General features: G+C 44.9%; 1 protein-coding gene across 5 annotated transcripts in view; it reads left to right on the plus strand.

Annotated features, from left to right (window-relative positions):
* The window catches only part of ano1a (anoctamin 1, calcium activated chloride channel a), a 94,817-nt gene that overhangs the window by 4,119 nt on the left and 62,928 nt on the right, over positions 1-27,770 (plus strand). For 4 of the 5 annotated variants that reach the window (XM_069177931.1, XM_069177932.1, XM_069177929.1 and 1 more), the window contains exons 2-3: positions 8,772-8,944; positions 23,604-23,951. In XM_069177931.1, coding sequence (XP_069034032.1) covers positions 8,849-8,944; positions 23,604-23,951 — 444 coding nt within the window. In that variant the 5' untranslated portion in view covers positions 8,772-8,848. Of the gene's footprint in view, positions 1-8,771; positions 8,945-23,603; positions 23,952-27,770 lie in introns of those variants that run through there. The other variant, XM_069177933.1, reaches the window with a different exon arrangement.

Consider the following 27,770-nt stretch of genomic DNA (forward strand, 5'->3'; position numbering starts at 1 on the left):
CAACCACCGGGCCGTAGACCAGTACTGGGCCGTGGATGATTTGGTACTGGGCCGCACAGAAAGAAGAAAACATTTGTATTTATTTATTTTTGTTTTACTTACATTAGCCTGCACGGCATTTTGTTTTGAAAAATGACCACTTCTGTCCACACCTCTTTCTCGCAGTTGTTCCAGGCTGTTCCAGACTGTTCCAGGCTGTTTCAGGCTGTCCCAGGCTGTTTCAGGCTGTTCTAGGCTGGTCTAGGCTGGTCTAGGCTGTTTCAGACTGTTCCAGGCTGTTTCAGGCTGTCCCAGGCTGTTTCAGGCTGTTCCAGGCTGTTTCAGGCTGTCCCAGGCTGTTCCAGGCTGCTCCAGGCTGTTCCAGACTGTTTCAGGCTGTTCCAGGCTGTTTCAGGCTGTCCCAGGCTGTTTCAGGCTGTTCCAGGCTGCTCCAGGCTGTTCCAGACTGTTTCAGGCTGTTCCAGGCTGTTTCAGGCTGTCCCAGGCTATTTCAGGCTGTTCTAGGCTGGTCTAGGCTGTTCCAGGCTGCTCCAGGCTGTTCCAGACTGTTTCAGGCTGTTCCAGGCTGTTTCAGGCTGTCCCAGGCTGTTTCAGGCTGTTCTAGGCTGGTCTAGGCTGTTCCAGGCTGTTCCAGACTGTTTCAGGCTGTTCCAGGCTGTTTCAGGCTGTTCTAGGCTGGTCTAGGCTGCTCCAGGCTGTTCCAGGCTGTTTCAGTACTGACAGTCACAGAGTCCATGTTGTCCTGCTGTTGTGGATCAGATCTTCTTCCTGCTGTCAGCTGTTAGAGTGTCTCTGTGAACCTCCCAGAAGGAGGTCAAGCTAATCTGTCTCACTGACAGGTGACATGACTGAACACTTGTAAGTCAATTAAAACAAATCACGGATCCATATTTTAGGTTGACATGTTCATCAGCTGTGGTGAACTCTCTCCACACTGCTGAGCAGCAGAAACTTTAGAGTTCCTGTCTTACTGGTGAACAGTTGTGTAACAATATCAGGGTTTTTATAGAATCTAAAAAAAAAATCAATAGATGACGGTTTAAAGATAAATTTAGACATATATACTGTATGTTTCTGTAGAGAATGTAACTATCTATCTGGATGGATGGATGATGAATGGATGGATGAATGATGGATGCATGATGGATGGATGGATGAATCATGGATTGATGATTAATGGATGAATGATGGATGGATGATGAATGATGGTGATGGATGGATGGATGGATGGATTATAAATAGATGGATGATAAATGGATGGATGAATGATGAATAAATGGATGGATGATGGATGGATGGATGATGGATTGATGATGGATGAATGATGAATGGATGGATGGATGATGGATTGATGGTGGATGATGGATTGATGGTGGATGGATGAATGATGAATAAATGGATGAATGATGGATGGATGAATGAATGGATGGATGATGAATGGATGGATGGATGAATTGATGGATGATGTGTTATGAGGTGGTGTTTACCAGGACCTAAATGCAGGCTCACAGACTTAGGTATCGGTTCCAAAATACAGTCTTTATTCCAATAAAACAAAAATAAACAAACAACCAACCAAACACAAGGCGGTACCTACAACATCAATGTTTTCCAGTCGGGAGGACAACTCAACCGACAGATCCGGGGAGACACGGCTGACAGGGAAGCCAGCAGACCAGCGGACAGGACCGCTGGAAGAACCGGAGTCAATAATCCTCCGAGTCAGGAGGGCAACTCCACCGACTGGTGACTCCGACAGGGAGCTCCGCAGGAGGAACAGAAGCCGGAGGAACGGGAACGGGAACAGGACCAACGGGGAACAGACGGAGGACGGACGGGTGACTAACTAATGAACTGACCACCAGAGGAGTGCATGGGCAGGGTACATATAGTCCGGGGAGGTGATCAGGGAGATGCAGCACACCTGCAGTTGGTGATCGGGGCTGCAGTTGCTGGGACCGGTGAGGGGCGTGGCCACGGGAGGTGAGGAGAGGAGGACGCAGAACAACAAGACAGGGGACTGAGGGACACAGGAGGAGAGGGGATCGGTGGCAAAACAGAGGAAAACCGGACTCCTGACAGTACCTCCCCCCTCAAAGGGAGCCTCTCGGCGACCAAAACTGGACCAGACCGGACGGGAGGAGGGGGGGATCGGAGGAGGGACGGAGGACCACAACAACACAAGACACGAGAAGAGAAACCTAGGTAGACGGAGGACAGGCACAGGGCAGGATGGCCTGGGATGACCGTTCCGGAGGACGGCCACGGGGCGGGACGGACTGGGATGACCGCTCCGGAGGACGGCCACGGGGCGGGACAGACTGGGATGACCGCTCCGGAGGACGTCCACGGGGCGGGGCAGACTGGGATGACCGCTCCAGAGGACGTCCACGGGGCGGGACGGACTGGGATGACCGCTCCAGAGGACGTCCACGGGGCGGGACGGACTGGGATGACTGCTCCAGAGGACGTCCACGGGGCGGGACAGACTGGGGTGACCGCTCTGGAGGACGCCTACGGGGCGGGGCAGACTGGGGTGACCGCTCCGGAGGATGGCCACGGGGCGGGACGGACTGGGATGACCGCTCCGGAGGACGGCCACGGGGCGGAACGGACTGGGATGACCGCTCCGGAGGATGTCCACGGGGCGGGACAGACTGGGATGACCGCTCCGGAGGACGCCCATGGGGCGGGACGGGCTCGGGGGACCGCTCGGAGGACGCCCATGGGGCAGGACGGGCTTGGGGAACCCCTCCGGGGGATGATGACGAGGCAGGGCTTCGACCCACCTGAAGGAGCAGACGGAGCGGGCCGGAGGACGGAGCTGGAGGCGGGGCGTCGACCCACCCAGAGGCAGCAGGAGCTGGACGGGGGCGTCGACCGTGCTGGAGGACGGAGCTGGAGGCGGGGCGTCGACCCACCCAGAGGCAGCAGGAGCTGGACGGGGGCGTTGACCGTGCTGGAGGACGGAGCCGGAGGTGGGGCGTCGACTGCGACGGAGGAGCCGGAGACAGGGCGTCGGCCGCGCCGAAGCTGGAGGCGGGGCATCGACCCACCCGGAGGCAGCAGGAGCTGGAGGAGGGGCGTCGACCACGCCGGAGGATGCAGGAGCTGGAGACAGGACGTCGACGACCCGTCCAGCGACAGGAAACGGAGGAGCAGCACTCCTGCCGCGTAGGCCACGCTGCAGGCCCTTGCGGGCCAACGCCCTGGCCTGGATGGCGTCTGGATCATTGGCCGCAGCTGGAGGCAGTGCCTGCATGATCCTGTGGACCAACTCCTCGTCCTGAATGGCATCTGGATCGCTCACCGGCACTGCGGGGGTAGAGAGTCCGTAGTGGCGACTGACTGGGCTGCAGGCTCGCTCGTGGCAACTGACGGCTACACGTCCAGAGACCAAGGGCGTAGCAGGACCGGATGGCCGGTGACCCCGGCGTCGCCTCCTTCTGGGGGGGGTCCCAGAAAGCCAGGCGGGTTCCCTCAAACCCAGTCCTGGGTTCAGCGGAAACGGGATCATTCCGGCGGGCCTGACTGGCAAAATATTGAAATAAAGTCATGTACCTCGGACCCGAGTCTGTGGCTGCTGGGTTCTTCCTTGGTCGGTTCATTCTGTTATGAGGTGGTGTTTACCAGGACCTAAATGCAGGCTCACAGACTTAGGTATCGGTTCCAAAATACAGTCTTTATTCCAATAAAACAAAAATAAACAAACAACCAACCAAACACAAGGCGGTACCTACAACATCAATGTTTTCCAGTCGGGAGGACAACTCAACCGACAGATCCGGGGAGACACGGCTGACAGGGAAGCCAGCAGACCAGCGGACAGGACCGCTGGAAGAACCGGAGTCAATAATCCTCCGAGTCAGGAGGGCAACTCCACCGACTGGTGACTCCGACAGGGAGCTCCGCAGGAGGAACAGAAGCCGGAGGAACGGGAACGGGAACAGGACCAACGGGGAACAGACGGAGGACGGACGGGTGACTAACTAATGAACTGACCACCAGAGGAGTGCATGGGCAGGGTACATATAGTCCGGGGAGGTGATCAGGGAGATGCAGCACACCTGCAGTTGGTGATCGGGGCTGCAGTTGCTGGGACCGGTGAGGGGCGTGGCCACGGGAGGTGAGGAGAGGAGGACGCAGAACAACAAGACAGGGGACTGAGGGACACAGGAGGAGAGGGGATCGGTGGCAAAACAGAGGAAAACCGGACTCCTGACAGTACCTCCCCCCTCAAAGGGAGCCTCTCGGCGACCAAAACTGGACCAGACCGGACGGGAGGAGGGGGGGATCGGAGGAGGGACGGAGGACCACAACAACACAAGACACGAGAAGGGAAACCTAGGTAGACGGAGGACAGGCACAGGGCAGGATGGCCTGGGATGACCGTTCCGGAGGACGGCCACGGGGCGGGACGGACTGGGATGACCGCTCCGGAGGACGGCCACGGGGCGGAACGGACTGGGATTACCGCTCCGGAGGACGTCCACGGGGCGGGACAGACTGGGATGACCGCTCCGGAGGACGTCCACGGGGCGGGGCAGACTGGGATGACCGCTCCAGAGGACGTCCACGGGGCGGGACGGACTGGGATGACCGCTCCAGAGGACGTCCACGGGGCGGGACGGACTGGGATGACTGCTCCAGAGGACGTCCACGGGGCGGGACAGACTGGGGTGACCGCTCTGGAGGACGCCTACGGGGCGGGGCAGACTGGGGTGACCGCTCCGGAGGATGGCCACGGGGCGGGACGGACTGGGATGACCGCTCCGGAGGACGGCCACGGGGCGGAACGGACTGGGATGACCGCTCCGGAGGATGTCCACGGGGCGGGACAGACTGGGATGACCGCTCCGGAGGACGCCCATGGGGCGGGACGGGCTCGGGGGACCGCTCGGAGGACGCCCATGGGGCAGGACGGGCTTGGGGAACCCCTCCGGGGGATGATGACGAGGCAGGGCTTCGACCCACCTGAAGGAGCAGACGGAGCGGGCCGGAGGACGGAGCTGGAGGCGGGGCGTCGACCCACCCAGAGGCAGCAGGAGCTGGACGGGGGCGTCGACCGTGCTGGAGGACGGAGCTGGAGGCGGGGCGTCGACCCACCCAGAGGCAGCAGGAGCTGGACGGGGGCGTTGACCGTGCTGGAGGACGGAGCCGGAGGTGGGGCGTCGACTGCGACGGAGGAGCCGGAGACAGGGCGTCGGCCGCGCCGAAGCTGGAGGCGGGGCATCGACCCACCCGGAGGCAGCAGGAGCTGGAGGAGGGGCGTCGACCACGCCGGAGGATGCAGGAGCTGGAGACAGGACGTCGACGACCCGTCCAGCGACAGGAAACGGAGGAGCAGCACTCCTGCCGCGTAGGCCACGCTGCAGGCCCTTGCGGGCCAACGCCCTGGCCTGGATGGCGTCTGGATCATTGGCCGCAGCTGGAGGCAGTGCCTGCATGATCCTGTGGACCAACTCCTCGTCCTGAATGGCATCTGGATCGCTCACCGGCACTGCGGGGGTAGAGAGTCCGTAGTGGCGACTGACTGGGCTGCAGGCTCGCTCGTGGCAACTGACGGCTACACGTCCAGAGACCAAGGGCGTAGCAGGACCGGATGGCCGGTGACCCCGGCGTCGCCTCCTTCTGGGGGGGTCCCAGAAAGCCAGGCGGGTTCCCTCAAACCCAGTCCTGGGTTCAGCGGAAACGGGATCATTCCGGCGGGCCTGACTGGCAAAATATTGAAATAAAGTCATGTACCTCGGACCCGAGTCTGTGGCTGCTGGGTTCTCCCTTGGTCGGTTCATTCTGTTATGAGGTGGTGTTTACCAGGACCTAAATGCAGGCTCACAGACTTAGGTATCGGTTCCAAAATACAGTCTTTATTCCAATAAAACAAAAATAAACAAACAAACAACCAAACACAAGGCGGTACCTACAACATCAATGTTTTCCAGTCGGGAGGACAACTCAACCGACAGATCCGGGGAGACACGGCTGACAGGGAAGCCAGCAGACCAGCGGACAGGACCGCTGGAAGAACCGGAGTCAATAATCCTCCGAGTCAGGAGGGCAACTCCACCGACTGGTGACTCCGACAGGGAGCTCCGCAGGAGGAACAGGAGCCAGAGGAACTGACGGAGGACAGACGGGTGACAAACAAATGAACCAACAACCAGAGTTGTGCAGGGGCAGGGTACATATAGTCTGGGTAGGTGATCAGGGAGATGCAGCACACCTGCAGGAGGTGATCAGGGGTGAGTGGCTGCAGCTGCTGGGACCGGTGAGGGGCGTGGCCACGGGAGGTGAGGAGAGGAGGACACAGAACAAGCAGACAGGGGACTGAGGGGACACAGGAGGAGAGGGGATCGGTGGCAAAACAGAGGAAAACTGGACTCCTGACATGATGAATGATGGATGGATGGTGGATGGATGAATGATGAATAAATGGATGAAAGATGAATGGATGGATAATGGATGGATGGATGATGGATGGATGATAAATGGATGGATGAATGATGAATAGATGGATGGATGGATGGATGGATAAATGATGGATGGATGGATGATGGATGGATGGATGATGAATGGATGGATGATGATGGATGATGAATGGATGGATGAATGATGAATAGATGGATGATGGATGGATGGATGATGAATGGATGGATGATGGATGGATGATGAATGGATGGATGAATGATGAATAGATGGATGATGGATGGATGGATGATGAATGGATGGATGAATGATGAATAGATGGATGGATGGATGGATGGATGGATGGATGGATGGATGGATGATGGATGGATGATGGATGGATGATGGATGAATGATGAATAAATGGATGAATGATGAATGGATGGATAATGGATGGATGATGGATGGATGATGAATGGATGGATGAATGATGAATAGATGGATGGATGGATGGATGAATGATGGATGGATGATGGATGGATGGATGATGAATGGATGGATGGATGATGAATGGATGGATGAATGATGAATAGATGGATGATGGATGGATGATGAATGGATGGATGAATGATGAATAAATGGATGGATGGATGGATGGATAATGGATGGATGATGGATGGATGATGGATAATGGATGGATGATGGATGATGGATGGATGGATGATGGATGGATGATAAATGTATGGATGGATGGATGGATGAATGATGGATGGATGGATGGATGGATGATGGATAATGGATGGATGATGGATGGATGATGGATAATGGATGGATGATGGATGATGGATGGATGGATGAATGGATGGATGATGGATGAATGATGAATAAATGGATGAATGATGAATGGATGGATAATGGATGGATGGATGATGGATGATGATAAATGGATGGATGGATGGATGAATGATGGATGGATGGATGATCGATAATGGATGGATGATGGATGGATGATGGATAATGGATGGATGATGGATGGATGATGGATGATGGATGGATGGACACATGGAGGTCAGGCACAGCTAAAAACCTCTTGAGGGTACACAGGTGCTGAGAAGCTAGCTGAGGGGTTTATGCTAAGCTAAGCTAACCACGACCTGCTGCATGCTGATGGACCAGCAGGAGGAGCATGCTGAAAAACGTCCTCCCTCCAGCCCGACAGCTGCTAGTCTCATCGTACTGGTTGTAGACATTGGTTTAACTTTCCAACGACTGGGTTCAGACCGGACCACCATATGTACAAGAACTGGACCACCATATGTACAGGAACCGGACCACCATATGTACAAGAACCGGACCACCATATGTACAGGAACCGGACCACCATATGTACAAGAACCGGACCACCATATGTACAGGAACCGGACCACCATATGTACAAGAACCGGATCACCATATGTACAGGAACCGGACCACCATTTGTACAGGAACTGGAGCAGCACTGCAGCTGCAGTCAGACGTAGTGAAGACTTCCAGACGGAAACCACGCAAGAGTCACGGAAACAATCCGAGCTGTTTACTTCCTGTCATGTCTGATGCGTAGTTATTAGGTAATAAATCACCAGCTGAAACATCCGTCAGCATCGTTTCATAAAGTAGCTGTTGACCCTGGCAGCGTCTACCTGCACTCCATGTGAGCACATGGACCGAGCTCAACCAGACATTGTGACATGGACCGAACCGTTCCACCTCCAACAGATCATTTCCAGAACCACAGGAAGGTGAAGTGCATCACCTGCTGCAGGTGTCGTCCTGACGGCGCTGCTCTCTCTGGATGTCAGCAAACATCAAACAATTTTTAACAGGATTTAAGAGCTGCAGCACAAACATCCAGGTCAGACACATTACTGCTTCCTCTTCAGCTGTTATTCATCTCCACATCCATCAGAGTGGTTGGAGTAATATTCTCTGATAATGAACCGTGTGTTCAGCTCACTGCCGTGTCGTGACTGATCTTCGGTCAGAGACACGTTCCTCTTCTCCCTCCGGAGAACTCCGGCTGTTTGCTCGTTAGTCTTCTTATTACATAATTCTCAGCTGAACGACCTCGAACACATCACACGCACAAAACAAACATTTTAACATTTACAGACCAACAGCTTGGAACAAACCGAGAGAACAGGGTATCTACCCGTATCCATGGAGACAGCTGTTTCCTGTCTGCTCCTCCTCAGAGCAGGGAGCCTCCACAGTGATGAGTGGGACTTCATATGAAGTGATCGGGGGATAACCTATGGTGGGGGATTGGATTGAATCCTACAGGTCAGATGTAGTATAAATCTAAACCCTTCTATGTGGTTCTCCTCCAGGTTCTCCTCCCTTCTCGTGTGAGCACTCAGGCAGCCAGCAGCAGCAGGAGGAGCAGCAGGAGCAGGAGTCTGCAACCATGAGGAGGAACGACCACTACTTGCCGGTCCCTGGCGAGGAGAAGAACCTGGATGTGGACTTCGTCAACGCCAAAGCCAGAGGCAATGAGTCTATAGTAAGATTATATAAATGTAATATATCTACAGCCTATCAAGCAGAAAGGGGCCTTTCATATGGATACGATTTATTTATACTATTATGTTGTATGAATTCCAGTCATGTAAAGGTGCGAGAGACCACTGCATGGAGAGCTGCTCCACTTTACGTCCCTGTCAGGCAGCTGTGTGATGTTTAAGTGTTGATAGGCCGCCTGGTTATTGGAGCCTGCGCTGTGATCACTGCCTGCAGAGGAGGAACTGGGTCTGCAGCGTTTCTTGAGACGATGTACGATCAGCAGTTAAAAGGCTTCATCAGCTCAGTCCTCCAGCAGGAGGAATGAACTCATGTTCACATCAACTGGAGACTGTTAGTGATGATTTTTAATGAAACTCTAATATAAATCTGTTCTCAGTGAACCTGCTGATAACACAGAACCATTTAAATACAGCCACTCAGCAGTTCTATCTCCATGTAGAGATCATCAGTGAGGCTGTTCGCCACTTTACACGTATTCACTTCCTGTTCTGTTTATTTCTGATCACGTTACTTAGTGGTACAGTTTGTGTATACCTCCACAGGGTCACATGTATGATCAGTCAGTGCCAGGAGAACAGGAAGTGATGTGTCTGGTGGTACACAACCATCAAGCAGTAACTTGGATCCACAGTGAACTCATGATTGACACATGATGAACAGATGATGGACAGATGATAAACAGATGATGGACAGATGATAAACAGATGATGGACAGATGATGGACAGATGATGAACAGATGATGGACAAATGATAAACAGATGATGAACAGATGATGGACAAATGATGAACAGATGATGGACAGATGATGGACAGATGATAAACAAATGATGGACAGATGATAAACAGATGATAAACAGATGATGGACAGATGATAAACAGATGATAAACAGATGATAAACAGATGATGGACAGATGATAAACAGATGATGGACAGTTGATAAACAGATGATGGACAGTTGATAAACAGATGATAAACAGATGACAAACAGATGATAAACAGATGATAAACAGATGATGGACAGATGATAAACAGATGATGGACAGATGATAAACAGATGATGGACAGTTGATAAACAGATGATGGATAGTTGACAAACAGTTGATAAACAGATAATAAACATATGATAATCAGATGATAAACAGATGATAAACAGATGATGGACAGATGATAAACAGATGATGGATAGTTGATGGACAGATGATAGACAGATGATAAACAGATGATAGACAGATGATAAACAGATGAAAGACAGATGATGGACAGTTGATGGACAGTTGATAAACAGATGATAAACAGATGATAGACAGATCATAGACATATGATAGACAGATGATAAACAGATGATAGACAGATGATAAACAGATGATAAACAGATGATGGACAGTTGATAAACAGATGATAAAGAAATGATGGACAGATGATAAACAGATGATAGACAGATGATAGACAGATGATGGACAGTTGATGGACAGTTGATAAACAGATGATAAACAGATGATGGACAGATGGTGGACAGATGATAAATAGATGATACTCAGATGATAGACAGATGATGGACAGTTGACGGAAAGTTGATAAACAGATGATGGACAGTTGATAAACAGATGATAAACAGATGATGGACAGATGACAAACAGATTATAAACAGATGATGGACAGTTGATAAACAGATAATGGACAGTTGATGGACAGATGATAAACAGATGATGGACAGATGATGGACAGTTGATAAACAGATGATGGACAACTGATAAACATAATAGACAGATGATGGACAGATGATGGACAGATAATGGACAGATAATGGACAGATGATGGACAGATGATAAACAGATGATAAACATGATAGACAGATGATGGACAGATGATGGACAGATAATGGACAGATGATTTACAGTTGATAAACATGATATACAGATGATGGACAGTTGATAAACAGATGATAGACAGTTGATAAACAGATGATAAACAGATGATGGACAGATGACAAACAGATTGTAAACAGATGATGGACAGTTGATAAACAGATAATGGACAGTTGATGGACAGATGATAAACAGATGATGGACAGATGATGGACAGTTGATAAACAGATGATGGACAACTGATAAACATAATAGACAGATGATGGACAGATGATGGACAGATAATGGACAGATAATGGACAGATGATGGACAGATGATAAACATGATAGACAGATGATGGACAGATGATGGACAGATAATGGACAGATGATGGACAGTTGATAAACAGATGATATACAGATGATGGACAGTTGATAAACAGATGATAGACAGTTGATAAACAGATGATAAACAGATGATGGACAGTTGATAAATAGATGATAGACAGATGATAAACCGATGATGAACCGATGATAAACAGATGATAGACAGATGATGGACAGATGATAGACAGATGATAAAGAGATGATAAACAGATGATAGACAGATGATAGACAGATGATAAACCGATAATAAACCGATGATAAACAGATGATAAACAGATGATAGACAGATGATAGACAGATGATAATCAGATGATAAAGAAATGATGGACAGATGATAAACAGATGATAGACAGATGATAAACAGATGTTAAACCGATGATAAACAGATGATAGACAGATGATAGACAGATGATAGACAGATGATAAAGAGATGATAAACAGATGATAGACAGATGATAGACAGATGATAAACCGATAATAAACCGATGATAAACAGATGATAAACAGATGATAGACAGATGATAGACAGATGATAATCAGATGATAAAGAAATGATGGACAGATGATAAACATGATGATACACAGATGATGGACAGACGATGGACAGATGATGAGCAGGTGATGGACAGATGATAAACAGATGATGGACAGTTGATAAATAGATAATGGACAGATGATGGACAGATGATAAACATGATGGACAGATGATGGACAGTTGATAAACAGATGATGGACAATTGATAAACATGATTAACAGATAATGGACAGATGATAAACATGATAGACAGATGATGGACAGATGATGGACAGATAATGGACAATTGATAAACATGATAAACAGATAAAGGGCAGATGATCGACAGATGATGGACAGATAATGGACAGATGATGGACAGTTGATAAACAGATGATAGACAGATGATGGACAGTTGATAAACAGATGATGGACAAATGATGGGCAGTTGATAAACAGATGATAATCAGATGATAAAGAAATGATGGACAGATGATAAACAGATGATAATCAGATGATAAAGAAATGATGGACAGATGATAAACAGATGATAATCAGATGATAAAGAAATGATGGACAGATGATAAACAGATGATAAACAGATGATAAAGAGATGATAAACAGAAGATAAACAGATGTTAAACAGATGATAGACAGATTATAAACAGATGATAAACAGATGATAAAGAGATGATAAACAGATGATAAACAGATGATAAAGAGATGATAAACAGATGATGAAGACATGATAATCAGATGATAAACAGATGATAAACAGACGATCAACAGATGATAGACAGATGATAATCAGATGATAAAGAAATGATGGTCAGATGATAAACAGATGATACACAGATGATGGACAGACGATGGACAGATGATGAGCAGATGATGGACAGATGATAAACAGATGATGGACAGTTGATAAACAGATAATGGACAGATGATGGACAGATGATGGACAGATAATGGACAGATGATTTACAGTTGATAAACATGATATACAGATGATGGACAGTTGATAAACAGATGATAGACAGTTGATAAACAGATGATAAACAGATGATGGACAGATGACAAACAGATTGTAAACAGATGATGGACAGTTGATAAACAGATAATGGACAGTTGATGGACAGATGATAAACAGATGATGGACAGATGATGGACAGTTGATAAAGAGATGATAAACAGATGATAGACAGATGATAGACAGATGATAAACCGATAATAAACCGATGATAAACAGATGATAAACAGATGATAGACAGATGATAGACAGATGATAGACAGATGATAAAGAGATGATAAACAGATGATAGACAGATGATAGACAGATGATAAACCGATAATAAACCGATGATAAACAGATGATAAACAGATGATAGACAGATGATAGACAGATGATAATCAGATGATAAAGAAATGATGGACAGATGATAAACATGATGATACACAGATGATGGACAGACGATGGACAGATGATGAGCAGGTGATGGACAGATGATGGACAGTTGATAAATAGATAATGGACAGATGATGGACAGATGACAAACATGATGGACAGATGATGGACAGTTGATAAACAGATGATGGACAATTGATAAACATGATTAACAGATAATGGACAGATGATAAACATGATAGACAGATGATGGACAGATGATGGACAGATAATGGACAATTGATAAACATGATAAACAGATAAAGGGCAGATGATCGACAGATGATGGACAGATAATGGACAGATGATGGACAGTTGATAAACAGATGATAGACAGATGATGGACAGTTGATAAACAGATGATGGACAAATGATGGGCAGTTGATAAACAGATGATAATCAGATGATAAAGAAATGATGGACAGATGATAAACAGATGATAATCAGATGATAAAGAAATGATGGACAGATGATAAACAGATGATAATCAGATGATAAAGAAATGATGGACAGATGATAAACAGATGATAAACAGATGATAAAGAGATGATAAAGAGATGATAAACAGAAGATAAACAGATGTTAAACAGATGATAGACAGATTATAAACAGATGATAAACAGATGATAAAGAGATGATAAACAGATGATAAACAGATGATAAAGAGATGATAAACAGATGATGAAGACATGATAATCAGATGATAAACAGATGATAAACAGACGATCAACAGATGATAGACAGATGATAATCAGATGATAAAGAAATGATGGTCAGATGATAAACAGATGATACACAGATGATGGACAGACGATGGACAGATGATGAGCAGATGATGGACAGATGATAAACAGATGATGGACAGTTGATAAACAGATAATGGACAGATGATAAACAGATGATAAACATGATAGACAGATGATGGACAGATGATGGACAGATGATGGACAGATGATGTGCATTTGATAAACAGATGATGGACAGTTGATAAACAGATGATGGACAGATGATGTGCATTTGATAAACAGATGATGGACAATTGATAAACAGATGACAAACAGATGATGGACAGATGATAAACAGATGATGGACAATTGATAAACATGATAAACAGATAAAGGGCAGATGATCGACAGATGATGGACAGATAATTGACAGATGATGGACAGTTGATAAACAGATGATAGACAGATGATGGACAGTTGATAAACAGATGATGGGCAGTTGATAAACAGATGATAGACAGTTGATAAACCGATGATAAACAGATGATGGACAGTTGATAAACAGATGATAATCCGATGATAAACAGATTATGGACAGATGATAAACAGATGATGGACAGATGATAAACAGATGATGGACAGTTGATAAACAGATGATGGACAGTTGATAAACAGATGATGGACAGATGATGGACAGATGATAAACAGATGATAAACACATGATAAACACATGATAATCAGATGATAAACAGATGATAAATAGATGATAGACAGATGACAGACAGATGATAAACAGATGATAAATAGATGATAAACAGATGATAGATAGATGATAGACAGATGATAAACAGATGATAAAGAGATGATAGACAGATGATAAACAGATGATAGATAGATGATAAACAGATGATAGACAGATGATAAAGAGATGATAGACAGATGATAAACAGATGATAGACAGATGATAAACCGATAATAAACTGATGATAAACAGATGATAGACAGATGATAAACAGATGATAAAGAGATGATAAACAGATGATAAACAGATGATAAACAGATGATAGACAGATGATAAAGAGATGATAAACGGATGATAAACAGATGACAGACAGATGATTATCAGATGATAAAGAAATGATGGACAGATGATAAACAGATGATACACAGATGATGGACAGATGATGGACAGATGATGGACAGATGATGAACAGATGATGGACAGATGATAAACAGATGGACAGTTGATAAACAGATGATAAACAGATGATACACAGATGATGGACATATGATGGACAGATGATAAACATGATAAACAGATGATGGACAGATGATGGACAGATGATAAACAGATGATGGACAAATGATGGACATTTGATGGACAGTTGATAAACAGATAATGGACAGTTGATGGACAGATGATAAACAGATGATGGACAATTGATAAACATGATAAACAGATGAAGGGCAGATGATCGACAGATAATGGACAGATGATGGACAGATGATAGACAGATGATAAACATGACAGACAGATGATGGACAGATGATGGACAAATAATGGACAGATGATGGATAGTTGATAAACAGATGATAGACATGATGGACAGTTGATAAACAGATGATGGACAGATGATGGACAGTTGATAAACAGATGATGGACAGATGATAAACAGATGATTAACAGATGATAGACAGATGATGGACAGATGATAAACAGATGATAAACACATGATAATCAGATGATAAACAGATGATAAACAGATGATAGACAGATGATAGACAGATGATAAACAGATGATAACGAGATGATAAACAGATGATAAACAGATGATAAAGAGATGATAAACAGAAGATAAACAGATGTTAAACAGATGATAGACAGATGATAAACAGATGATAAACAGATGATAAACAGATGATAAAGAGATGATAAACAGATGATGAACACATGATAATCAGATGATAAACAGATGATAAACAGATGATAAACAGATGATAGACAGATGATAATCAGATGATAAAGAAATGATGGACAGATGATAAACAGATGATACACAGATGATGGACAGACGATGGACAGATGATGAGCAGGTGATGGACAGATGATAAACAGATGATGGACAGTTGATAAATAGATAATGGACAGATGATGGACAGATGATAAACATGATGGACAGATGATGGACAGTTGATAAACAGATGATGGACAATTGATAAACATGATTAACAGATAATGGACAGATGATAAACATGATAGACAGATGATGGACAGATGATGGACAGATAATGGACAGATGATGGATAGTTGATAAACAGATGATAGAGAGATGATAAACAGATGATAGACAGATGATGGACAGTTGATAAACAGATGATGGACAGATGATGTGCATTTGATAAACAGATGATGGATAGTTGATAAAGAAATGATGGACAGATGATAAACAGATGATAAACAGATGATACACAGATGATGGACAGTTGATGGACAGATGATAAACAGATGATGGACAGTTGATAAACAGATGATAGACAGATGATGGACAGTTGATAAATAGATGATGGACAGATGATGTGCATTTGATAAACAGATGATGGACAATTGATAAACAGATGACAAACAGATGATGGACAGATGATAAACAGATGATGGACAATTTATAAACATGATAAACAGATAAAGGGCAGATGATCGACAGATGATGGACAGATAATTGACAGATGATGGACAGTTGATAAACAGATGATAGACAGATGATGGACAGTTGATAAACAGATGATGGGCAGTTGATAAACAGATGATAGACAGTTGATAAACCGATGATAAACAGATGATGGACAGTTGATAAACAGATGATAATCCGATGATAAACAGATTATGGACAGATGATAAACAGATGATGGACAGTTGATAAACAGATGATGGACAGTTGATAAACAGATGATGGACAGATGATGGACAGATGATAAACAGATGATAAACACATGATAAACACATGATAATCAGATGATAAACAGATGATAAATAGATGATAGACAGATGACAGACAGATGATAAACAGATGATAAATAGATGATAAACAGATGATAGATAGATGATAGACAGATGATAAACAGATGATAAAGAGATGATAGACAGATGATAAACAGATGATAGACAGATGATAAACCGATAATAAACTGATGATAAACAGATGATAGACAGATGATAAACAGATGATAAAGAGATGATAAACAGATGATAAACAGATGATAAACAGATGATAGATAGATGATAAACAGATGATAGACAGATGATAAACAGATGATAAAGAGATGATAGACAGATGATAAACAGATGATAGACAGATGATAAACCGATAATAAACTGATGATAAACAGATGATAGACAGATGATAAACAGATGATAAAGAGATGATAAACAGATGATAAACAGATGATAAACAGATGATAGACAGATGATAAAGAGATGATAAACGGATGATAAACAGATGACAGACAGATGATAATCAGATGATAAAGAAATGATGGACAGATGATAAACAGGTGATACACAGATGATGGACAGATGATGGACAGATGATGGACAGATGATGGACAGATGATGGACAGATGATGGACAGATGATGGACAGATGATGGACAGATGATAAACAGATGGACAGTTGATAAACAGATGATAAACAGATGATACACAGATGATGGACATATGATGGACAGATGATAAACATGATAAACAGATGATGGACAGATGATGGACAGATGATAAACAGATGATGGACAAATGATGGACATTTGATGGACAGTTGATAAACAGATAATGGACAGTTGATGGACAGATGATAAACAGATGATGGACAATTGATAAACATGATAAACAGATGAAGGGCAGATGATCGACAGATAATGGACAGATGATGGACAGATGATAGACAGATGATAAACATGACAGACAGATGATGGACAGATGATGGACAGATAATGGACAGATGATGGATAGTTGATAAACAGATGATAGACATGATGGACAGTTGATAAACAGATGATGGACAGATGATGGACAGTTGATAAACAGATGATGTACAGATGATGGACAGTTGATAAACAGATGATGGACAGATGATAAACAGTTGATAAACAGATGATAGACAGATGATGGACAGATGATAAACAGATGATAAACACATGATAATCAGATGATAAACAGATGATAAACAGATGATAGACAGATGATAGACAGATGATAAACAGATGATAACGAGATGATAACCAGATGATAAACAGATGATAAAGAGATGATAAACAGAAGATAAACAGATGTTAAACAGATGATAGACAGATGATAAACAGATGATAAACAGATGATAAACAGATGATAAAGAGATGACAAACAGATGATGAACACATGATAATCAGATGATAAACAGATTATAAACAGATGATAAACAGATGATAGACAGATGATAATCAGATGATAAAGAAATGATGGACAGATGATAAACAGATGATACACAGATGATGGACAGACGATGGACAGATGATGAGCAGGTGATGGACAGATGATAAACAGATGATGGACAGTTGATAAATAGATAATGGACAGATGATGGACAGATGATAAACATGATGGACAGATGATGGACAGTTGATAAACAGATGATGGACAATTGATAAACATGATTAACAGATAATGGACAGATGATAAACATGATAGACAGATGATGGACAGATGATGGACAGATAATGGACAGATGATGGACAGTTGATAAACAGATGATAGAGAGATGATAAACAGATGATAGACAGATGATGGACAGTTGATAAACAGATGATGGACAGATGATGTGCATTTGATAAACAGATGATGGACAGTTGATAAAGAAATGATGGACAGATGATAAACAGATGATAAACAGATGATACACAGATGATGGACAGTTGATGGACAGATGATAAACAGATGATGGACAGTTGATAAACAGATGATGGACAATTGATAAACATGATAAACAGATGATAAACAGATGATAGACAGATGATAGACAGATGATGGACAGTTGATAAACAGATGATGGACAGATGATAGACAGATGATGGACAATTGATAAACATGATAAACAGATGATAAACAGATGATAAACAGATGATGGACAGATGATAGACAGATGATGGACAGTTGATAAACAGATGATAGACAGATGATAGACAGATGATGGACAGTTGATAAACAGATGATGGACAGATGATAGACAGTTGATAAACAGGCCTGCAACGCGCCCAGGAGCTGGCGGCTCGCCACACGACGATCGGCTGCGTCGGCATTCTGCTCTGCTGTTCACCTGTGTCCATGGCCCACGTTGGGCGCCACTTTAGCAATGTTGGTGCTACCGGGGTCTCTCTCTTGGACACAGATGACATGCTCAGTCGTACGTTCAGGTGTAAAATGCCTTTATTTGCCCGGTCCATACAACAATGTCTCTGTGCAACCGCTTTTCCTCTTCCTCCTTCTCCCTGCTCCCTTTATTAGGGGAGAGCTCATCAGTCCACCTCCAGCTCAGCTGTGCTCATTACACCGGCCCGGCACCGTTCCCTGAACCACTCCTCCCACTCTCTACCCCTGCAGCTGAGCTAACCACACCCCGCCACCACAATCATCATTGGTGGTTCCTGGTGCACCAATCATGTCGCAGGATTGCAGAGCTCAGAGGAGGTTCTGGTCCCAGATGGTCTGATGAGTAGTTTCAATGGTTGCAGACATGTAGTTTCACCTCCTGGATTTTTACATATTTCCTGCTTTGACTAGATTTCTTTGGTGGTCTGTGGATTCTTTTTCTGAATTTGTGAGCAGCATAAATGTTATTCTGTCCTCTTCCATTGGACTGTATTCAACAACCTGGACGTATAAAACCACAACCATCGTAATAACACACAACACAACACACAAAACACAACACAAAACACAACACAACACACTGAGTGTTGCAGACATGAAGCTCAGCACTGCTGCAGGAAACATTATTGACTTGAAAACTGCTGGACTGTTTCATCCTGAGCTTATCAGGCTCAGAAGTGTGTGTGTGTGTGTGTGTGTGTGTGTGTGTGTGTGTGTGTGTGTGTGTGTGTGTTGTATGTGTGTGTGTGTGTGTGTGTGTGTGTGTGTGTGTGTGTGTGTGTTTGTCTGTGTGTGTGTGTGTGTGTGTGTGTGTGTGTGTGTGTGTGTGTGTGTGTGTGTGTGTGTGTGTTTGTCTGTGTGTGTGTGTGTGTTTGTATGTGTGTGTTTGTATGTGTGTGTGTTTGTTTGTGTTGTGTGTGTGTGTGTGTGTGTGTGTGTGTGTGTGTGTGTGTGTGTTTGTCTGTGTGTGTGTGTGTGTGTTTGTGTGTGTTTGTCTGTGTGTGTGTGTGTGTGTGTTTGTGTTTGTTTGTCTGTATGTGTGTGTGTGTTTGTGTGTGTGTGTGTGTGTGTGTGTGTGTGTGTGTGTGTGTGTGTGTGTGTGTGTGTGTGTGTGTGTGTCTGTGTGTGTGTGTGTGTGTGTGTGTGTGTGTGTGTGTGTGTGTGTGTGTGTGTGTTTACGTTTAATTGTCTCTTTATCAGCCAGTGATCGATGTCATTAATTTCTTCACACCTGAGACTTACAGCTCCATTAATGTTTCCCAGGACATTCGACCAATAAACAGAGTTTAAGTCGGAGCGCTGTTTGAAATGAGGATTGGTACGATTAAGAGTTTAGTTCCGTTATTCAGCGATGCCCCATGATGGAGGAAGCGTAATATCATCATATGAAGTCACTACTCACCTCCAAACATCGAGCAGCCAACACCAGCATCCGTTTGTAGCCGTGTTTCTGCTCCGTCCAATAAAAAAACAACATTCACTTTTGTCCAAACTGAAATTCTCACTAAATACTGTAAAGGTCCAATGAACTCTGGTACTAATTCATTGTTGAACCTCTGAGCACCACAACTGTTAAAGATCCCAGATGAACTCTGAACTTTAACTTTAGAATATATTGCAGTGAAATTCTTCGGCAGTCTAAATGCAGCACATTTTATTTTTATGTGTTTATATAAACCTACTCATTTATATGCAGGTTCTATTTTTTTCTTGCTTTTTTTTTTTTTTTATAATGTAATTAAAACACATTAATCCAGTAGATAAACAGCAAGTCTTTTATGACATCACTGACTGTAAACCAAGTCTTACATGATTCATGTGTGGACTGAGTTCTCTGGAAGGAGGCGGGTCTCACAAAGAGAGTCTGTAAACAGATTCATGTGTCCACACCAAACACACACACACACACACACACACACACAGACACACACACACACACACCAAACACACACACACACACACACACACACACACACACACACACCAAACGCACACACACACACACACACACACCAAACACACACACACACACACACACACACACACACACACACACACACACACCAAACACACACACACACACACACACACACACACACACACACACACACACACACACACAGACACAGACACACACACACACACACACACACACACAGACACACACACACACACACACACACAGCCTGCAGTAGAGTTGATGGTAGCAGCATGCTACACTCAGCTGCAGTCAGACGGGTCCGAGTGGACGAGGTCAAAGAATGAATCAGGATGAGAACAACTCCCGAACAAAACAGCAGTTTGACTTCATCTGTTATTCGCACTTCTTCTGCAGCACACTGGAGCAAAACCAACATGGTGACCGTTCACTCTCCCGATTGGACGCTGCAGCTGTCTCCCGCGTGGCTGTGAAGTACACTCTGTCCTATCAGCTTGTTCCTCACATCAGGATCTCCTCTTTCTGTAAAACCACGCAGAAAAGTCCTGATGTGAGAAAACAAAAGATAAAGTAAGAAGTATCACGAAGCCACTTGTCTTCCTCCTCTTCATGAAGTGTCAGTCACGTGACAGGTGTGTGAGGAAGAACACGTCATGGACAGTTGTTTTCATGTCCGAACACATCAAAAAGCAGACAGTTTCCATCAGATGAATGTTTTTTTGTCACCGGACTGTTTAAAGTAATTCGCTGTCGGTGTGTAAATGACTGTAAATCAGTGTTTCCTTCAGGAAGTGGAAGCGACCCGACTGGTCGTGTTATCGTTCACCTTTAATGTCCTCTTTTAATTGTCTGGTGTGGTTAACAGATTTGAATCTGTACATCCTGTTTTCCAGACGCAGACAGTGTTTGTTCAGATCTAACAAACCGTCACGTCGTGCTGAGTTCTTGAACTTCTTAAAGCCACCTGAGTTTTTCTCTTCGATCCTCGTTGTCATGAGCGACGTGGTCTCTGCGATGGATCCTCGGTGGTCTGCTGAGCTCGTGGCAGCAGCACCACATATGTGGGACTGAGTCAGAGCAAACATCAGTGTCTGTGTTTTAATGGAAATGAGGGAACATTTCAGCGATGTGTGTTTTAATCGCTGCTGGACGACAACAGAGCTAGAGGAGACACGTTGCTACAAACCCACGTGTTTCAGATGGAACGTGTGCTGGGATCCTGCACGGCCTCTAAATCTGCCCATCAAAAGCAGCAATGCAGGACATGAACATTACAGCACACATCACTCTCCATACACTACTTCTCTTTCAATATTTGATGACTTGGCAGACGACATGATTCAGCTGCTCAAGCACATGTTGGTTGTGTGTTGGTCCCTGTTGGACTTGATGTTAAGCCGACTGAGACCCTGTGGGGCAGGAGATGGTGTTATACTGCAGTGTGAGAGTGAACCATGAGGGGAATATGCCACATGATGTCCCTGTTACAACCATCAGCTGTCATCTCCATCTCTGTGCTTTTCATATTTCCACAATACTGGCCGGATTATCCTCATATCTGTTGTTGACGTTCCTTGTCCTCTGAGGATAATCTCTTCCTCTGAAACTACAACGTGCAGTGTGGTGGCGCAGTGGTTAACACCTAACCACAGGGAGGTTCTGGCCTCTTACCACTGACACCTCTCTGTTTTGGAGGAAGCAAACAACCACGACAGTGATTCGCACTAATCAGCAAAAATCAAATCTGGATCTGATGACTGTCGCTGGGTTCTTTGGTCGCCGTCAAATATTCAGCTCTGGATAAATAATGCAGGAAGATGTTGATTCTTGAATGTGCATCACTACAGAGGAATATTTCAAGTTGAGTTGTGGTGTTGACGTGTGACTGGACCGTAGTGCACTCATGTGAACATTGTGTTGTTAATGTTTGACATCATAAACATTAGATCCTGTAGAAAAGGCAGGAGGCTGCCAGTGTAGTGAAAACGGAGAGACAGATCACCTGAGGAAAAAAGTTGGACATATTTTTCAGCCTGTGTTTTCATACTTTCCCATTAAACCGAGCTGATGCTGCTCCTATTGTGATCTATCAGACAGTTCCAGGATCCAGTGTGTCTGCTGAGAGAAGCAGGACTCTCCCAGTGGGAACTACAACAGACAGACACAAGGAGATCAGGTGTGCTACTGGGAGGAGTCATCTTCCTCACCTTTGAGTCTTGTGGCCCCGCCCACCTTTTTGGCATCCTAATCAGGTCTTAAACTCAGACTCTCTTTATAGGAACAACAGAGATGGCTGATACCGTTTGTGTGATAGATCAGAACCACGGAGCAGCAGTGAACTGTTTCTGTCCACCAACAGTAATCTCTGATATTCTCTGTCTTTCGTCCAGCCAATGAAAAACCTGTATGCGGACGATGGTTCCCCCTTGTATCACCCGCTGGGTCCCTACTTCTCTGATGGCCGCCGGCGTGTGGACTATGTGCTTGCATACCAAATCCAGAAGCCCAGCAGCATCCGGCGACGCTCGTCCAGATTCGGCGATGCCAACTTCATACGGCGGCTTCGACGCAGCCTCAGCATGAGGAGCAGCCGGGCGCCGCTGCAGCCGAAGGAGGACCCGGAGATCGCCGCCCAGGAGCAGCGAGCTGACTATCATGAGGATGACAAGCGCTTTAGGCGGGAGGAGTTTGAGGAGAACCTCCTGGAGACGGGGCTAGAGCTGGAAAAGGATGAAGGGGTGAGAAGGGGGAGGGGCTTACAGACTGCAGACCTGATGTGATGAATGTGTTGATCCTTTTGCTTATTTCAGATTTACACACTGAACATTTCACTTTTCATACAGTAAAATCTTTAGGATGATGATGGAACAATGGGTTTGGGAAATGTTAAGGTGTCTAGCACTGCAGGTCTACATACTGCAGGTCTAACACACTTCAGGTCTACATACTGCAGGTCTAACACACTGCAGGTCTACATACTGCAGGTCTAATATACTGCAGGTCTAACACACTGCAGATCTAACATACTTCAGGTCTACATACTGCAGGTCTAACACACTGCAGGTCTACATACTGCAGGTCTAATATACTGCAGGTCTAACACACTGCAGATCTAACATACTTCAGGTCTACATACTGCAGGTCTAACATACTGCAGGTCTACATACTGCAGGTCTAACATACTGCAGGTCTACATACTTCAGGTCTACATACTGCAGGTCTAACATACTGCAGGTCTCTACATACTGCAGGTCTAACACACTGCAGGTCTACATACTGCAGGTCTAATATACTGCAGGTCTAACACACTGCAGATCTAACATACTTCAGGTCTAACACACTGCAAGTCTAACACACTGGAGGTCTAACACACTGCAGGTCTACATACTGCAGGTCTAACACTGCAGGTCTAACGTACTGCAGGTCTAACACACTGCAGGTCTACATACTGCAGGTCTAACATAGTGCAGGTCTACATACTGTAGGTCTACATACTTCAGGTCTACATACTGCAGGTCTACATACTGCAGGTCTACATACTGCAGGACTAACACACTGCAGGTCTACATACTGCAGGTCTACATACTGCAGGACTAACACACTGCAGGTCTACACACTGCAGATCTACATACTGCAGGTCTACATACTGCAGGACTAACACACTGCAGGTCTACATACTGCAGGTCTAACACTGCAGGTCTAACATACTGCAGGTCTAACACGCTGCAGGTCTACATACTGCAGGTCTAACATAGTGCAGGTCTACATACTGCAGGTCTACACACTGCAGGTCTACATACTGCAGGTCTAACTTACTGCAGGTCTACATACTGCAGGGCTAACACACTGCAGGTCTACATACTGCAGGTCTACGCACTGCAGGTCTACATACCGCAGGTCTACATACTGCAGGACTAGCACACTGCAGGTCTACATACTGCAGGTCTAACACTGCAGGTCTAACATACTGCAGGTCTAACACGCTGCAGGTCTACATACTGCAGGTCTAACATAGTGCAGGTCTACATACTGCAGGTCTACACACTGCAGGTCTACATACTGCAGGTCTAACTTACTGCAGGTCTACATACTGCAGGTCTCCATACTGCAGGACTAACACACTGCAGGTCTACATACTGCGGGTCTACATACTGCGGGTCTACATACTGCAGGTCTACATACTGCTGTTCTAAATACTGCAGGTCTACATACTGCAGGTCTACATACTGCTGTTCTAAATACTGCAGGTCTACATACTGCAGGTCCAACACACTGCAGGTCTACATACTACAGGTCCAACACACTGCAAGTCTACATACTACAGGTCTAACATACTGCAGGTCTACATACTGCAGGTCTAACATACTGCAGGTCTACATACTGCAGGTCTACATACTACTGTTCTAAATACTGCAGGTCTACATACTGCAGGTCCAACACACTGCAGGTCTACATACTACAGGTCTAACACACTGCAGGTCTACATACTGCAGGTCTAACATACTGCAGGTCTACATACTGCAGGTCTACATACTGCAGGTCTAACATACTGCAGGTCTACATACTGCGGGTCTACATACTGCAGGTCTACATACTGCTGTTCTAAATACTGCAGGTCTACATACTGCAGGTCCAACACACTGCAGGTCTACATACTACAGGTCTAACACACTGCAGGTCTACATACTGCAGGTCTAACATACTGCAGGTCTACATACTGCAGGTCTACATACTGCAGGTCTAACATACTGCAGGTCTACATACTGCAGGTCTACATACTGCAGGTCTAACATACTGCAGGTTTAACACACTGCAGGTCTACATACTGCAGGTCTACATAATGTAGGTCTAATATACTGCAGGTCTAACACACTGCAGGTCTAACACACTGCAGGTCTACATACTGCAGGTCTAATATACTGCAGGTCTAACACACTGCAGGTCTACATACTGCAGGTCTACATACTGTAGGTCTAACACTCTACAGGTCTAACACACTGCAGGTCTACATACTGCAGGTCTACATACTGCAGGTCTAACACACTGCAGGTCTAACACACTGCAGGTCTAACACACTGCAGGTCTACATACTGCAGGTCTACATACTGTAGGTCTAACACTCTACAGGTCTAACACACTGCAGGTCTACATACTGCAGGTCTAATATACTGCAGGTCTAACACACTGCAGGTCTACATACTGCAGGTCTACATACTGTAGGTCTAACACTCTACAGGTCTAACACACTGCAGGTCTACATACTGCAGGTCTAATATACTGCAGGTCTAACACACTGCAGGTCTACATACTGCAGGTCTACATACTGTAGGTCTAACACTCTACAGGTCTAACACACTGCAGGTCTACATACTGCAGGTCTACATACTCCAGGTCTAACACACTGCAGGTCTAACACACTGCAGGTCTACATACTGCAGGTCTACATACTGTAGGTCTAACACTCTACAGGTCTAACACACTGCAGGTCTAACATGCTGCTGGTGTGACTGATGGATGGCAACCTTAGAGTGACAGCAGTGGCTCTCGAGGGTATTTGAACCTCTCTGAGAGGTTGATTTGGATTCTTTATCTACCGTGTCTCCTGATACATCCATGTTTAAATTCAGCTGCTGAACGGATCGATACATCCACCTGCGGCTATATGTGTAATGAATTTTTCTGATTATGTTTAGCTGCTGAGGGCTGTTCAAGTACATTTAGAATCAGAGGAACGTGCGTGTCAACCATGGACCAGTGCTCTGTAATCACTGGAAGCCGCGGGGTCTCAACCACCATCAGCCTGAGATGAGGGGAAAGAGTCTATAGTTCATTATGTGATGCAGCTGGAAGACAGAGATGGTTCAGACAGTGCAGGGGATGCTCTACGCGTTCTACGTGTTCTAGATGTTCTACATGTTCTAAATGTTGTAGAACAGCAGATAATGACACAGCAACAAGACAGAACCACCACAACTGGGATTAGTGTGTAGCCATGCTAACACATCTGTGAGGCTGTGATTGAGTTAAATGCTAAGATTAGCATGCTAAAATGCTTCCAATGAAACAGTTTAGTTTGTGTGTTCAGGAAGCTCCTGAGCGACACATTTACATGCTAATCATTTCAAAGAGGTTAAGTCTTTCTTAATAAAAAGAAGTGAGTGATCCCAGTTATCTGCTGGTTGTTGTTTTAGTCCATCTTCATCTTTGAAGTGAGTCCAGATGATGACTCTGACTTTCTTCTGTTTATTTTTCCATCTTATCTGGTCTCAACATGGATGTTTGCTGGATATTCCCGGTCTGTGCTCTGGATGGGCTACGTGAGCGCACACATGGACAAGTAGACGTTTGTTTTTATTAATGCATAACCAGATTTTTGGTCATTTTTCGGTGGAAAACACAAGTGGAGATAAACTGACTCTTCACACGGTGAATCATTTGCACACACAAACTTCTGACATGTGGCTGCTCACCTCTTTATATTCTGTCTTTAACATGTTCCTTCTGAACAGCTGACATGCTTCACTCAAGATATACTGTATATGAATTATAGACTGTTT

This window comes from Embiotoca jacksoni, unplaced genomic scaffold (genome assembly GCF_022577435.1).
Source record: "Embiotoca jacksoni isolate LCO1_2020_lvr unplaced genomic scaffold, fEmbJac1.0.p SCAF_79, whole genome shotgun sequence".
Lineage (NCBI taxonomy): Eukaryota > Metazoa > Chordata > Actinopteri > Embiotocidae > Embiotoca > Embiotoca jacksoni.